The 17,211-nt window shown below is 28.4% G+C and overlaps 2 protein-coding genes across 2 annotated transcripts; both read left to right on the forward strand.

Moving 5' to 3' along the window:
- Positions 1-457: 457 nt before the first annotated feature.
- LOC114369430 (probable mitochondrial import inner membrane translocase subunit TIM21) lies at positions 458-3,846 on the forward strand. Its single transcript, XM_028326664.1, has 6 exons — positions 458-813; positions 888-1,066; positions 1,172-1,220; positions 1,506-1,625; positions 2,296-2,482; positions 3,293-3,846. Exons 1-5 carry the CDS (start codon positions 628-630, stop codon positions 2,464-2,466), a joined length of 705 nt encoding a protein of 234 aa, XP_028182465.1. The 5' UTR covers positions 458-627; the 3' UTR covers positions 2,467-2,482; positions 3,293-3,846.
- A 1,948-nt stretch (positions 3,847-5,794) lies between these two features.
- On the forward strand, positions 5,795-16,951 carry LOC114371779 (fatty acid amide hydrolase-like). The gene is made up of 8 exons (XM_028329119.1): positions 5,795-5,845; positions 15,382-15,462; positions 15,548-15,652; positions 15,730-15,833; positions 15,990-16,082; positions 16,261-16,326; positions 16,676-16,743; positions 16,851-16,951. The coding sequence occupies exons 1-8, from the start codon at positions 5,795-5,797 to the stop codon at positions 16,949-16,951; spliced, it is 669 nt and encodes a 222-aa protein (XP_028184920.1).
- The last annotated feature ends 260 nt before the right edge of the window (positions 16,952-17,211 follow it).

The raw sequence follows: 17,211 nt of genomic DNA on the forward strand, positions 1-17,211 counted from the left end.
AGTCTAATGCACCTTAATTTATTTTTTACAGGTTAAAATAGTTTGTTTAGTTTTATTGACTCATTTGACATCCTAAAATTATGTAGAAAGAAAAACCTTGTAAATTACAATATTTACAAAGTCTAATTATATTTTAAATTATTGAGACTATCTAATAGAGAGAGAAAAAAAGGAAAAATGATGTACTCTAATTCTAATTTATAATAAGTAAACAATCTAAAAATTAAAATTAAAATATTCAATATATATATTTTTAAAAATTAATAAAGTATTCACCATACATACATATGAACTAAAATCCTAATAAAAAAAGGTTAACTAATCTTGTCAGAAAAATCTGACTCTGAGTCTCTCATTCTAATTGTATTTTAAACTTTTTTTTCATTCATAATAATTGAATCCGACATCTTAGTTAAGAGTATCGAATTTAATACTAATCAATAAAAATAAAATAAACTAGGTAGTGCTAGGTAGAAGAAAGGATAACACAACACAGGAGTAAGGAGTGTTTTGCTTGCGTTGCGATTTGCGAACCCTGTTGTGTTGTGTCACTGTTGAAACTCGAAACCCCTCTCCTCCTTCCTCCCTTCAACGCCGTGGAAGAAGAATAGAGTCTGAGTCTCCGTTATGTTCCGCAGAATCTTGTCCCATCATCGCGCACTCTCAGCCTGCGCCCACAATGCAACAACGCGCTCACTCGTTACTCGCCGCACCCCCAATGTTCCACCACCACCCACCTTCCTAATCACAGGATCAAGGCCCGTTTCTTCCAAAACATCCCAATCCAACGAAACCGGTGAAACCACCAATAAGGTCAGTGAGCGAGTGAGCGAGTCAATTACTCTGCTTCCAAATTAAAACCTATTTTGATCTATTTGTTTTTGTAGGCTAAAAAGGATGTGGCAAACGTCGAGGATCCCTTTAGTGCCCCTACTTATAACATTCCCGAGAAGCCTGTCACGTTCGTGGAAGGGGCTTCCTACGGTGTTGTCATTCTTGCGGGGCTCGGAATCGCAGCTGCTGCAGGATATGCTGTTTTCAAAGAGCTTATTTTTCAACCTAAAGAGTAATCACCTTCCTCATTTTTTTCATCTATAGGGAAAATACTGCATATTATATAATATTAAAGTATGTATTTTGTAGTTATTTAATTGTTGTGAGTTGCTGACAGGTACAAGATCTATAACAAGGCTCTCAAAAGAATTCAGGATGATGGTCAGGTCAGTGAACCTTTTCTTTCATTTCCGCTTTGCAACTAAATCATTTCCATGAGCAGTGGAAGTTAGGTATTTGACAGATTCAGGCCAAAATTAGGCAATCATTTGAACAATTTTGTATTTACTGCAAATGCTTAATTTACAAAACAAAATAAAAATTGCACATGCCAAAGCTCTAGATCAAACAATGATTTGTGAGTTAACTTTGGTTTGGGGAATGAATAGTGGCTGGTTCTATACCTGTTGGCTGTTTTTATGTTGACTTGCGATGGATTTACTTTGTGCTAGATACGAGTAAGGATTGGATTTCCAATTACTGGTTATGGTCAGGAGAGTAGAAATCGAGCTGCTCGCCAAAGAATTCCTCACAGGGTATGGACTGATGAGGAAGGTGTCGAGCATGTGGAGGTAAATCTATCAGCATTTTACTCAAATTTATTTGTCAATGCGTACACATTTTATAAGAACTATTTTGAACTTTGATAAATCCCTGGGATCATAGCTAAACAAAAAACTTCAAGAAAAGGTTGTGAGGGAGGAGACAAAGATGAAAAAAAGAGAGAGAAAAGAGGCAAGGTATAGGAGGATTTCATTGGATATATTGTTGTATTGTTCCTGTGTGTCAGGTAACCTTGTTAATAGTTGGTTACAATAGGTTAGTTAGTTACCTAGTTATTTGTTAGTTGTCTCGGGCTGGGATAATTAGAGAAATAAGGCATGTTGCCTCTAAATAAGGAAAGGTGTACAGAGACTCAGAGAGGAGGTGGGGGGACCTTATCAAGTTCGAAACATTTGGACTCTTGGAGAGTGAGGGAGAGGTCAGGGTCTCTCGAATACCTTAAGCATTAGTGTAATTCATTTCAGGCTCTGTTACCAGAGAATTGTACTAGAGAATAATTCACATTTCTGTCACTTGTCTTCATCTATTTTCTTCTCTGTCCTGATTCTGTTCTATCACTCTGCCTTTTCAAATTCTTAAAATTTCATTTATGGTGGAAGTTACTTATTGTTTAGTAGCTGTGTCATTGTATATTGATAATATATGATTTACACTCAAATATGTTAATTTGGGTTACAGGTTAATTTTTATATCCGGGGCCCCCATGGACATGGAAAAGTATTTGCGGAAATGTTCAAAGGCGCTGACAATGAGTGGAAGTTTACTTACTTGATTGTTGAGATTAGAGCACCATCTACCGCACAAATAATTCTGGAGTCATACATCCCATCTTACAGTGCAACCAAGTAGCCTAAATGATAAAAAGGTTTTGTTCTGTACCATTTGCTGATTACTGAGTCAGTAGATACTGCATTGTTATTTGTGTTTCTTTTTTGACTTTGAGGTCATACTTTTCTCGACACAAATTATAGGTGATAACCCTGCTGCATAATACTTCCCAGATAAAGAAAATGAAAGGAAAATAAAGTGACTGAGATTCAAAATATCATTAACTTATCTTCCTTTCTGCACATTCCATTAACTGATTTTTTTTTTTGCTCTGCAAATGTTAATTGTTAGTTTTTTGTTAGTGGGGGAATCGAACCCGCAACCTTTCTCTCCCTCCCTTTTCCTTTTACCACCCAACCTACCTTATAACTTCATTCCATTAACTGATTAACCTGTTGCAAATGTTAATGCAATATGTGTGTGTTACCTTGAACTCAGTTCTTTTCCTTCAGTAATGCTGCTAATATCTCACCTAAGCTCTTGATTACGTTGGATTGTTTGTGACTATCAGGCTATAGGCACTGTTCAATTCTTTTTTTGTTTTTTGGCTGTGTATTTCTATTATCTTATGGGTGTCAACCTTGGAAAATATACTCCAAATTCTTTTATTAGAAGGAAAAATCCCTTTTACCTGTTTGTATTGTAGTCCAATTCGCATGCAATTCATATTTTCATGCATGCAAATGAAACTTGAAGAATCATAAGAATTTTGAATTTCTGATTTATACTAGAAGGTAAACAACCCTTTTACCTATTCTTATTACAGTCCAATTGGTATGCAATTCATATTTTCATGCATACAAATAAAACTTGAAGAATCATAAGAATTCTAAAATACTTAATGCAGGTCTTTAATATTTGGTCCATTACTGGAGGCTGCATTTTTCAGCTATCAGCATTGACCACCTTAGCCAGTCCATGTTTCACAAGGGATGGGAGTTGAAAGAAGGAAAGATAATTAAAGAAAGTCAAATAATGTGAAAAACGGGATCCCAAGTCTCAGGTTCAGTATTTTTGTTTTTCCATTTAGAACCTGCAGATTTGAGCAAAAGTTTTGGGCAAGGATCTTAGTAATGATGATGACAAGAGCAATTACTTTGTCCTTGACAGCTATTGAGAAATCCGTCTACCAATTTGTTGTTATTGCTGACAATTCAACTTGGCTTGGTTTGTGAAAGTACTTTGAGTAGCTGGTTGTAGCATGCAAATTTTTAAGGATGAATATAAGGGGATTGTAGCCAAAAACCAAAATTGATATGAATCATATAAGATTGATATCTGATTGTTACCGGAGAGATGGGAAGAATGTTAGACTAATTTCAACTATTTTGACACACCAACAGGAATTAGTATGTGCTATAAAACTACTCGGAAAATAATGAATCAAGTTTCTAGCATGCATTACATTTTCATCACAACTGTAACAATATAGTGTTGTGGACGCTGTCGATGTTGGAGATAATTAGGTGAACATTTGCGTAATCATTATGCGGAGACTGTAAAGTAGAAATCATAGAAACCAACGTTATGATGTTCTTTCGGATTTTTTTTAAAGTAGGTGTTGAATATTTAAGACTTATTGGTAATAAAAACATGATTGAGAGAAGTGATTTTACTAAAGGTGATTAGTTTCTCAAAGTAGGGATTAATTACAATAAAGTTGGTAGATATTTAACCTCTATAATATTCTTAAAAAAAGAAATTGTAGAATTTTTCAACATAAAAGATTATATATATAAAGCAAAATTGAATAGTTGAATTGTTCACAATGTTATGATACAAAACATTTAGAGTGTGTTTGGATGGAGAAATTTAAAATTCTGGAAAATTTTAAATTCTAAGAATTTTAAATACTTCAATTGAAATTCTTTTATTTTCAAAATTTTGTAGTGTTTGGATAAAAAAAATTAAAATTACGAGGATGAAGAAAATGAATGAAAAAAATAGAGAAGATATGGTTGGTGTGCTAGTTATACGTGTTGTTATTCTATGTTCACACCCGATCGATATTTAAGGAGCTCAGACGGTGTTTCTTGAAGAAGACGGTAAGAAAAAAATTTTAATTTCTCACATTTTAGAAGGAAATTGAAATTTCAGATTTTTAGTTGTTTAAAATTCTGTTTTAAAATTTCAAAATTTTAAATTCTTCATAAAAAAACATCCAAATAATGAATTCTAAATTACAGAAATTCAAATTATCTGATAAATTACTTTCGTCAGTTAAAATTCTCTATCCAAATCAACTGATCGATATATTATATTTATGTTAAAAAATATTAGTTTTTTTATTATTTTAAAATCTAATATAAATAATTTATTGTAAATAATATTTTTAAGATAACATGTGTATATTATGCTTACGATTAATAATACTAGTGGTCAACTTTTTTAATGAGATTATGATTAAATAATAAAATATATTAATTATTATAATTTTTTTGAGGAATAAAATATTATAATTTATTAGAATAATTTACTAAACATTTTATTATAGATTATATTTTTAATGTATTTTATGTATTTTTCATTTTGCTCAATAATAAGAATCAGTGTTCCTTTTTAATATTTTTTTTCTAATCACAAAAATTTATAATAAATGATGCATCTTACTCAACCATAAGTCCCCTTTGTACAACTCCTTTTAATATAAGTGTGCATAATAAATAAAAGTAACATGTTTAGTTAATTATTATTCTGTGAATCCTCTAATTTGTTAATAATTCGTTATTGAAATGAATAATATTGTTACTTATAAGGGAGTGACCATTGATCTTTTTCGTTTATAATTTTCATTTTACATGTGTACTTTTAAGCAAATTACCAATCGACTAAAATGCAACATTAATAGTTTTTTAAAGTTTAATTTCCTCGTATATATAGATACAGTTAATTATGTATAAAATTATTTACTCCGTGGTTTTAGCTGGTGTGAAATCAAATGTGAGTTAATTAAGAGTATAAAAAAAATCACACTATACATATGCATTTAATCAATTTTTTACTACAAAAGCTTCTTACCATGAAATTAAATGCGAGTTAATCACACCATACACGTAGTAATTTCTTTGCTATTAACACTAATACTAGTTAAATTTGTATTACCGAGAAGCTAGGTAAATTTAGCCAAACAATGAAGAAATTAGAAAAGAGAAGCGCAGGGACCCACTACACGTTGAAGTTGTTGAACCCTATCTCACTCAGGTTCTCAGAATCAGTAGTGAGAAACTCACTAGACCAATCATCATCGCAGAACAACACACTATCCGGCACCGGCGAACAACCTCGGACTTTGACCATATTCTCCGGCACGGACACGTGAAGTATGATTAGTTTGGTCGGTGGCGCAGTCATGGATGAGAGAGACACTATTCCCTTGGGACACGGGGACGGAGGGAGAACTGTAAGGTCAATTCATGAGAAACTTGTTAACAAAGGGAGTAGTGAATAAAATATAAGATATAATATGATAAAAGAAAAATAAAAAATCTTTAAAATATAAAAAAAATTTACGTATCATTATTTGGTTGAGCCAAACTACTCTCCAGAGCTTTAGCCTCAGCCTGTGAACTCTGTGGGCCTAACAAAAGCATCTAAATAATGATATAATAATAAAAAAAGAGAAACTAGTAACAAATGATTTATATATTTTTTTAAAAAAGAAATAAATATATTAAGTGATTAAAATAAAATAATAAGGATAATATATATATATATATATATATATTTTATTAAAGATTCAATGTAAATTTTTTTTTATTGAAAATTGAAAATAAAATTTGTTAATTTATTAAAAAAACATATTTAAAACTTATTATTTTCAAGAAATCTTCTTCACCAAAGGTATAGCTTAACTTTTGTCTGCATACACTCCCCCTGAATCGCAACAATCAAACACAGTTAGTTTACATATAATCCTATTTGTATTAGGTTGATTTAGTTATTACTCATTGCCTTTTGACAAAAAAAAATTCTTTCTCAAAATTAAATATACAATAACACTGGGCAATTAAATTTTGAAAAAAAATGATTCTTTTTTCTTCTTCTTCTGAAAACAAGAATTAGTTTGAGATATGATATTCATAAAATATAGACATAACTAATTTTAATTTTTACTATCAAATTTATAATTATTTTTTAAATATATAACAAATTAAAATGATTTATCAATAAAAATATTAATATACATTTTATTTTTTAATTTAAAAATATCTTATATAAAGAGGTTTTTAAAAAATAATTAAAATATTAAAATCATTGATGTATATTATATTGTACATAGGTAGTAAATTATGAAATAATTAATTTTTATTTAATAATATACCATATATATTAAATTTAATAAATATATAATTTATTAATGTTATTAAAATTTAATTATATATTGTGTAATAGTAATAAAGATAATAATTAAATTCGTATGAAGTAAAAAATATTTATTTATATAAATAATACATTTGTAACATTATTAATATTCGCAATCAAGTCTATTATATATAAAGAGAGATTTGTTAAATTACAATCACTTATTATTTTTTTAAGAGAAATAAGTTAGTATATAAGTTATATATCTTAGGTGTATTTTTTTTAAAAAATAGTTTTCTTTAAAAAATAATTATAAATTGTTAACTTACTCTTCTAAAAAATAAGGACATAGACACACACTGCTGTTTATTTCTTAATTAGCTTAAATATACTCAAGGTGTCTCTTACTAAAGCACTTATTTTAAAAAATGAGTGAATGTTACCAAAGATTTGTTAGCTTTCACCTACTTTCGTAACAAAAAAATTTCACAACTTGTTTATAAAATTTAACTTCCTTTAAATATATTAAATTATATTTAATAATATGATATCTTGATTAAATAGTATATTAATTAATATTATATAAAAAAATTATTTAAAATATTCTTTTAAACAATAGTAAAAATAATAAATATTTTAAGTTATGTAATCCCTCAATTTCTATTTATAAGTCATGATAAACAAATTCTTTTATTCCTTATTATAAAAATTTATTTTATCTCTCTTGTACATTAATTATTTTTTTTACTAAAATTTTCTTATTTGTTTAATTTATAATTAAATGCTACTTTGAAATATCACTTTTTCCTCTTCTATGAAGATTGAAAAAGATGAATAAACTCTCATAAATATTAAAGATAAATTTTAAAAAAATATTACAATTAAACACAAATTTAATACTAATATCTAAATTAATTAATTATTATAATAAACATAATTTAGTCAATTATGTCTTATAAATAGTAATTGATGAAATATATGTTTAGGTATTAATTTTCTATTTTTACTTTTTATTTAACAGTATATTTTGAATATATATATATATATATATATATATATATATATATATATTATAAAGTAAATTATATAAAAAAGTCAAATAATAAATATTTTATACCAATGCATAAGTTATATAAAAAGTCAAACATTTATTATACTTAATTCTTTTTTATATTTTATATTTAATGAATAGATTAATACTTCTGTATTACCCTATCTCTCTCAGGTCCACCTTTAAATATCAGCTTCACTTCTTGGAGACAAAGTAGCAAAGCTGTAACAGAACGCTCTATTCTGTTTCTTTGAAAGAACAAAGAGAGCTTCCTAGGGACTTCGAATCTGTTCAAGTTGATAATAGGTATTTACAATTCTTCATTTTCTTTCCGATCTTATCTCTTGGCATGAATCAAAATTGAACATTTACGGGTTACTAGTTTTTTCACGGAACAGAAGTCTAAGAAATGGCATTGGAAATGATGAAATGAGATAATTTTGTCAGCTTTTCTGCCACTTCCTATCTTTCTCTGATCCCTTTTCTATGTCTAGTTCTATCAGAAATTTAGTGTAATAAGTTGGTATATTTGATTTACTGAATCTCTAACTTTGTTCTTATTTTACATTCTAATGATGTCAGAAAGCATTTTTTCTTCCATGTCCAGGATATATAGTGTCTTGCACAACCATACCCTACTTAGTCTAGACTTCTATCGCCCTATTTATTTTGAACCCAAGATTATGACAAATCTCTTGTATTTTTTCTTGTTCATCTTTAAGTATATCATCAATTCCACATAATGTCCTAAGAAGAACAATAATTCTCAAGTTTTTGGGACTTCCATCATTATTAAGTTTGGATATTGACAATGTTCCAATTTCTACCGATTAAAATGGTCTTGCTGAACCCCTTCTGCAGAAAGTTAAACACCTTATACATCGATGATTGTGAATTACTCTCTCCAAATGCTTTTGTTGGGACAGAAATCCTCTCTGCAAGCAAATGACTCATTAGACAATTTGACCATGAACTTTATGTATATTCATCGTTACAAAACTGTCATAGCTACTCCCAGTCTTATTTCTTTCACTTACAATGATCCTTATTGGGCATGACGTGGGCAAAAAGAGGTGAATGTAGAGGTTCGATCTTTCTCGTTGATGTAAAATCAACCACACACATCTTTCAGATCTCTTCTGGTAATTAACATACATGCATGAAATAAGATATTTTAGCACCTAAAATTATTTTATAAGCAGTTTCTTTCTCTCATTGATCAATGAAATGTTTTTAGGTCTAGCAGTTTTTAGAGCTTTGATATAGGTAAGCTATTGAAGCAAGAGAAACTTAAGTAAATTGTTTATTATTTTGGCGCTGGTAATTATCTACTGCATATCACGCTAGGCTCATAATCCATGGAAACAACCTTCTGGTTGATGCGCTTTCCTGCACATTTTGATTCAAATCCATGTGATGCTGGTTATATTATTTTCCTTCTAATTGTTAGTGTGGGTACATAAATATCTTATAATTAAGGAATATTCTTTAATTGCACTAGTGCGCCAGTTAAACAAGAGAATAATTTCTTCTAGGGTATAACGTCAACATAATAGTGCATTATTTAGTATGTTTTTGTTTGTGGTCTTCATAGTAGATGTTAGAAAACATGTGTTTGATATTGTTTTTCCTTGGAAAGGTGTTATAATGTGTTGACAGTTTTGTGAAAAAAGATTTATTAGTGGATTTTGTGAAAAAAATTAAAACCAGTTTTGTGCATCAAGAAATTTAAAATCATCTCAATTAAAACCCAACTAGTTATATAGGGAGGAAGCAGATTGGTTTTGAAATCCAATCCTTTTAATTGGTTTTTAAAGGGATTTAGTTTGTTTGTATATCAAATTTATCATAATAATTTTTTGTTTCTTAGATCATATTGAAATAAATTCTCATCCTATTAATTAACTTTTAAGATTGAGTTAGATTTAAACTAACATTTTAAGATAATATTAAGTCAAGTTCTATAACCTACATTTTAAGATGAGATCAATTGTGTGTGATTAGTTAATTTACAAGCTTGATGTGCTTGGTCTTTTCTTTTTCAATTTCAATGTGTTTATAGCATCATGTTCTATATGTTCAAGGTTAGAAATTTTGCATTGTTATGATAATAACATCGTACCCTATTATTAATGCATTTGTTTTATGAATCCTTCAGTTGTAGAAGGTGAGAAAAAATGGCTTTCATTCAAGGATGCATGGATAATGACCGAATGGAATTGTTGGAGGAATAAATGTGTATGTCCAATATCTATTTTATTATGTTATTAATTTTAATAAAGAATTATTCTTTATTTTATTATCATATTTATTATTTTATTAAATTATTAATTTGATAAGTTCTTCCTTAAAATCTAACAATCAATTTTAAACATAGTGACACATCTTTAATATAAAATTTGTAGTTGAGATTAATTTGAAAATATATCCCAATTGCATTAAATAAAAATTAATCAATTATATTAAAAGTTAAAATAAATGGAAACTTTTTAGTTTACTATGTCGCATTCAATAAATGAAAATAAATTTCATTAATATTTAAAACAAAGGGATACTTTTACCCTATGTTTGATTTTGAAGAGAGAAATAGATTAGATGAGAAAAAAGAAATAGAGTGAAAATAATAGAAAATGCATGTTGAGTTATTTGATTTAAGAAAAGTAGATGGAAAATATAGGGGAGTGAAATGAATAAACTGGTTAAAATACTATAATACCCTCAGCCTACGTGGGATGGTTAACTATTTAAAAAATCAAGACAAAACAAGATAAAAGGGCAAAAGTGTACACTCATTATTGGAAGACAATAGTCTGTGTGAGGAATAAGTACCCATATAAAACTTAAGTTTAAATATATTTTTTATTTATGATAAATGAGTGAATTTTATTTTTAGTTTTTAATATTTTTTTTTGCATTGAGTTCTTTATTAAACAAATTTTTTGTTTTTTTTATCTTTATCATTTTATTTTATTTTATTCATTCTAATATATATATATTTTTTCTTTAATCCTTACAATATTTATTCATTTTGTATTAGATCATTTGAAAAATATTTGATAGAGACTAATAAAAAGTAATTTATATATTTTAGGGACAAAAATAAAATAATATATATATTAGAATGACTAAAAATAATAAGGATCATTTTTTTATTATGAACTCAACACAATTTTTTTTATTAGAAACTTAAAATAAAATTCACTAGTTTGGCAAGAAAAAAAAAGCATATTATAACTTATTTTTCACCAAATGCATAGTCTAGGTTGAATTAGTTATTACTCATTGCATTTAAATAAATTTTTTTTTTCTCAAAATTAATTATGCAATAACACTTTAGAATTAATTTTGAAAGATTGATTTTTTTCTTTAAAAAATTTCTGTAAAAAAGAATTAGTTTGATATATGAGATTCATAAAATTTAGTCTTAATTATATTTTTTATAATCAAATATATATTTATTTTTAAAATATTTAATAAAATAAAATTATTTATTATAATTTATCAATAAAACATATTAATATACATTTTAATTTTAATTTTAAAATATTTCATATAAGGTAGTTTTTTTAAAAATAATTAAAATATTAAAATCATTGATGTATATATATTGTATTGTATATATGTATTAAATTATGTAATAATTAATTTTTATTTAATAATATATCATATGTATTAAATTTAACAAATATATTACGCTACATTGTGTAACCTAATAGTAATAAAGATTATAATTAATGTCGTATGAACTAAAAATATTTATTATATAAATACTACATTTATAACATTCAATCAAATATATATTTTTTTATCAGTATTTAATCTACTATATGAATATTTGTAATCAAGTCTATATATATATATATATTGGTAAATTATATCTTAGGTGTATTTTAGAAAATTAATTTTCTTGAAAAAATAATTAATTACAAGCTGTTAACTTACTCACTCTAAAAAAAGTGAGTGTCACATACACACGTTTATTTTTTTTCTTAATTAGCATAAATATACTCAAGGTGTCTTTTACTAAGTCACTCATTTTTGAAAAATAGGTGAGTGGATGTTACCAAAGATTTACTAACTTTGACCAACTTTCGATTAAAAAAAAAGCTTTCACTACTTGTTTATAAAATTTAACTGCCTTTATATATATTAATTATATTTAACGTTTAATATTTACTAATTAATATGATATCTTAATTAAATAGTATATTAGGTTTATTTCAAAAAATAGTTTTCTTCATTTTTTTAAAAAAGTATAAATTATTAATTACTACTTCTAAAAAATAAGTAAGTATCACACAACTTGTTAAGTTATACTCGTTTTTTTAGAATTGAAGAAGTAAGTTAGTAAATTATATCTTAGGTGTATTTTAAGAAATATTTTTCTGTGAAAAAATAGTTATAAATTATTAACTTACTCATTTTACAAAATAACTATCACACACACTAGTGTTTATTTCTTAATTAGCATAAGTATACTCAAAGTGTCTCTTACTAAAACACCCATTTTAAAAAATAAGTAAGTGAATGTAACCAAAGATTTACTAGCTACCTTTCACCTACTATTGCTTTTAAAAAAAGCTTTCACTACTTGTTTTTAAAATTTAACTGCCTTTAAATATATTAATTATATTTAATAAATTTAATATTCAATAAGAGGAATGCTAGGGGCATTTTCTCTTAATTGCACTCTTCCTCAAAGACTTCACTACTACAAAAGTGTTTTTCCACGTCGTTGAATCTACATCAGTTATAAAAAAATCGATGTCGTAAATGATGCGGTGACATTTATGAAAATAATGCAAACTTTTTTAATCCAACTATGACGATTTTTATAAAATTGTCTTTGATGTGAACGTTACAAAGGCGGTTTTATAAAAACCGTCTTTGTTAGTCGACCTAACTACTACGGTTTTTGAAAATCATCTTTCATTGAAGTTATAAAATTTTTTATTTTTTTTTATTTTTAGTTTTCCCTCTGAATTAATAAAATATATTATTTTCCTCTGAGTTTAACTGAGCCTCCGAATAACTCAGTCTATACAAGCAACCAACAACACAAGTTCGCAACCCTAACGCGAAGCTCCTCGTCACTCCCAAGGCCTCTGCCCTCTCCGACGCGCCAGAGTCCAGACATAGCGTCGTGAACAGTGAGAAACCTTATATTTCATTTTTTTTATCATTGTTATGCACTGCACTGTGTTATTTTGGGTGTTTGTAATTGTTTATTATGGTATATATTGAGAGAGAATGGGTGTGGTGTGGGGATTTGAGGAGAGAGAAAACTGAAGAGAGAGAGGTGGGTGAGCTTTGAAACTAAGTAAAGAAGATTAATGGTGCCATTGGTTGGAACAAAGGTGGGGTCCACGTCACATATGAGACAAATAGAGATAGATAGATAGATATATGTAGAATGCAAATTGAGCATTGGGTGTTATGCACTGCACTGTGTTATTTTGGGTGTTTAACTTGATTAGGCCCTGTGTTATCATTGTTATGCAAATATGCAAGCATGAGCTTGTATATATACAAGGAAAAATGATGCTATACTATGGACCGTGTATATTTTTGCTTCTTGAGTGTGGTGTTCATGAGCCTTGAATGATGCTATACTATACATATTGTTTTTAGATTGGTCTGAAGGTTATCATTTAATTTGGAATTGCATCACTACCCCTAGGTAGGTACATATAGGGTATTAAAGTCAATGTTTGTGAGTTATACATATAGTAGTATTTATAGTAATGTTAATTAGTTGCATCCACTATTGGTATAAATAATTAATGTAAGCTTGTAATGGACCTTTTATTCAGAAGGGAAAATAGAAGGTTCACGAAATTATGACTTATGATTTAAAGACTTCACAATTGCCATTTCAAAGTGATTTTAGGAAATTTAACCAGGTACATTTTCAACTCAATGTTGAATTCATAGACATAGGTCCCAAGCATTTTGCATATGTAATATGACTAATATTTAAGTTAGTAAATTTATTATATTATGATTCAACTGGTCTTATTAATTGCAAAATCCTTTAATATATATAGTGTTCAATACTATATTGATGATATTGTGGTGCAAATCACTCTCAAGATATTGGCCAACATTATTTACAATTATTTCGTCATTCATTATTGGGAAGTGACTTGAACACCAATTTTATTTTGTATTTTGGTACAAAGCAGCTGGCTCATTCGTAGTTTTGCACTACTTTGGATGTTTTCAATGTTCATGTAGTTCTAGATACTTATAAATAAGGCTCTGTTTTCATTGACATGTTAGGATATGCATACAAGTCATAGTTAAGAGGTTGTGACTGAAAATGTTACTAATAAGACCATTAATACCTTATCAATTCCAACCTTAGTGTTAAGGTGTTCATTTTAAATGGGAAAATGATCAAAGGCTTTGTAAAGCAATGGGCTCATGATGGATTTCTATAAGTCAACATGTAAGGGATAAAGAGTACTACTACTACTATTAGTTGTTAAGGGTTGTGAATCATTGTAACTGTTAGAAAAGTATTGGCTGGCTAAGGTAGTTTTCTTTGTCATTGGATAAATGTTTTGTAAAAAAAATTGGGGTGTTGTGTTCATTAGTTTTTAGGATATGATGATCAAAGGTTCTTGTTTCAGGTAGGGAACAGACCCAAGTGTGAGACAAAGCTCTTTGAGCTATAGCATTGGTTTTGTAGAATATCCTGTAGATAGCCTAATGTTTTTGCATATGTTGAAAACCAAGTTAATTAAAGAAGTCCAAAAATGATGTTCTTGACAACCACAAACACTTGAAAATTGAAACTCCTGAGTATTTATCTAAAGTTGACAACCATAAACACTTGAAAATTGAAACTCCTGAGTAGTTTACCTACTGTCTACATTTGTTCAACACACATAGTTAGTTGATATTTGATAATAACCATTTAAAATTAACTAAAGTGAATGTATGATATACAACTACCAAAACTGATTTCATATTAATAATTACTACATATTATACAAAATTAACACATAAGTTGTCAACCCCTTTTTGAATCAGCCCACTAGAAACATAACTCATGTCTGTATAGAAATGTACTAAAATGAAAATATCCTCTTAGAAGTAAAGCATTGTCATAAGAGGACAATATCCTCTGCAGTAATGAGTCCCTAGTGTCAACAAAGGAGGGTGAACTCAAGTCTTCCTTCAACTTTCTTGCTATCTCCAACCCTTGAATTAGTTCAGTCATGATTGCATTCTGCTCCATAGTCCTGTCACTTTCCATTCATACTATCTTATTGTGCCAAAGAGCAATCACACTTATTTCTTTCTAGAACAACCTGTTTCTTACTAGGTAGAAAGATATAAATGGTATAATATAGTGGAAGGAGGCAAAACAAGGTTTCAATTTAAGTTCTTTTGGGAAAAAGGCTAGTGAGAACATTGTTTATGCTGAATGAAGTAAATCATGGATTTCTCTTTAATGATTAACACATCTACCTATCTTTGGAGATTAAGATTAAGTTGCAAATAAGTCAAAGTTTGACTGAGACTAATACTATTCTTTAGTAAGTACGATGCATATAATTTTGTGTTTATTGTAGTCACCACCTTGTGTGCCAACTCTGTCATCCAATGATGATTCAAATGTCTTGGGATCTTTAAGAATCGAAAAGTACACCTCGGTAATCACCTTATCCTTCAAAATATATTTTTTATGCAGTTTAATGTCACACCCTTTTTATATATAATATATTTATTCTTGTGAAGTGGTTTAATGATGTGCATTCAACTGAAATCTTTGATAAATGTGATGATGCACTTAATCTGCTGTCAAAGGCACATGGTTGTGAAGAAAGTTCATCATTCTATCATGTAATGCATTTTATTTCTTGATAAGCATGATAGATTTGAACAGGGCTAAGTAGTGTATATTTCTATATTATTTGAAGATGATAGAAATTGTTATACCAGAGCTTCTTGAGATGCAAACTGCCCATGTTGTTTCCATTGGCTCTGAATTCTTATGTTCACTAAATCCTGATTGTAAAGACGAGTATGTTTGAGTATATATTGAAAGTTAATATTGGTAACTTCATTTTGTGCTCCAATTCTTAAGAGACATCCTTCTAATATGTTATTCAAAGTGGTTAATATTAGACGGTGGCTATACAAATTTATGGTGATTTCCTTTATTTCTTTGCTTTCATAGGAAAGGTGTAAATTTGACATATGATACTCGTACAAGTTTGGCACTTTTTTGGTCATTTACAACAGCCGATTATGTTGTAGCCCAATGCATTAGGTGAGATGAAAGTTGATAATAAATATAACAAATTCGTGTCCCTTTATTTAAGCATCTCTTACTGATGACCTTGGAAAATGACATGTTACAATTTTTTAAAATAATTACTGTCACAAGATTGTCTAATGTACAAAAAATTTGTGTATGTAGCTTATAAAATGTATCATAAATGTTTGAGACAAAGGAGTATGTATTACCACTTGGAGATTTTCAAGAAAGTGGATGTCATAGTAACACTGACCACTAGGTATGTATAACAATTTGGTAGAGTACTCTTTAGTGTAAAATGTACGCATGCGCTATGCCAAATTAAGTTCAATTGATCTAATATGCGTTACTTTTATAAATCTTTGAATGACATTGAAATTAGTTTTACAGCCTGGATAACAATATATAACTATATATGTTTTTTGGCAGTTGTTAATAATTTATTAGTATGAAATCTACTTTGCCTATGGAAATAGATTTTTAACAAAATTCAACTACATCATCTTATTTTGGAAGTATGGTTTTGCTTGTGGAAATGGATTTTTACAAAATGGCCAGAATGATTGATATGGAGTAACTGCACTTGAACTATTTTTTGTTTGTAACAACATGACATCACCCATAATACCTCCCAGTGCTCTTAAAAGTCGTGAAACAAATATGCAGACTACAGGTAATCGATTAGCTTCACCTTTAGGGTATTTTTCTTTAATGATTTCCAATGCAACATTATAATTAACATTATATCTGATGTCCCATACCATTGTTACTTGTGCATAGGGGTGAGCAAAAACCGTTTTGGGAAAAAAACCAAACCAAACCGGTTCCGAACTGGTTTAATCAGTTTGGTTTTTAAACCAAATTTGAGAATTGGTTTTTAAAACTAGTTTAGAACTGAACTAGTTTTAAGGACTAAATTGGTTTTAAAAATTGGTCATAATTGTGATTTTGCTCAATTTAGTATGACTCAATTTAGAATGACTCCTATCAACTTTTCTCATTGCCCATTTTGGTCATAAAAATCATTAATTCCTTGTGTTTTCATAATTTCATTCATGAAACAAAATTATGGTTTAGGGGATTGGACTCTATTTATGTCGCATGTTGATTTTTTTTTCTACTTATGGATTTCAGTAAAGTA

The sequence above is a fragment of the Glycine soja genome, chromosome 10 (genome assembly GCF_004193775.1).
Source record: "Glycine soja cultivar W05 chromosome 10, ASM419377v2, whole genome shotgun sequence".
Classification (NCBI taxonomy): Eukaryota; Viridiplantae; Streptophyta; class Magnoliopsida; order Fabales; family Fabaceae; genus Glycine; species Glycine soja.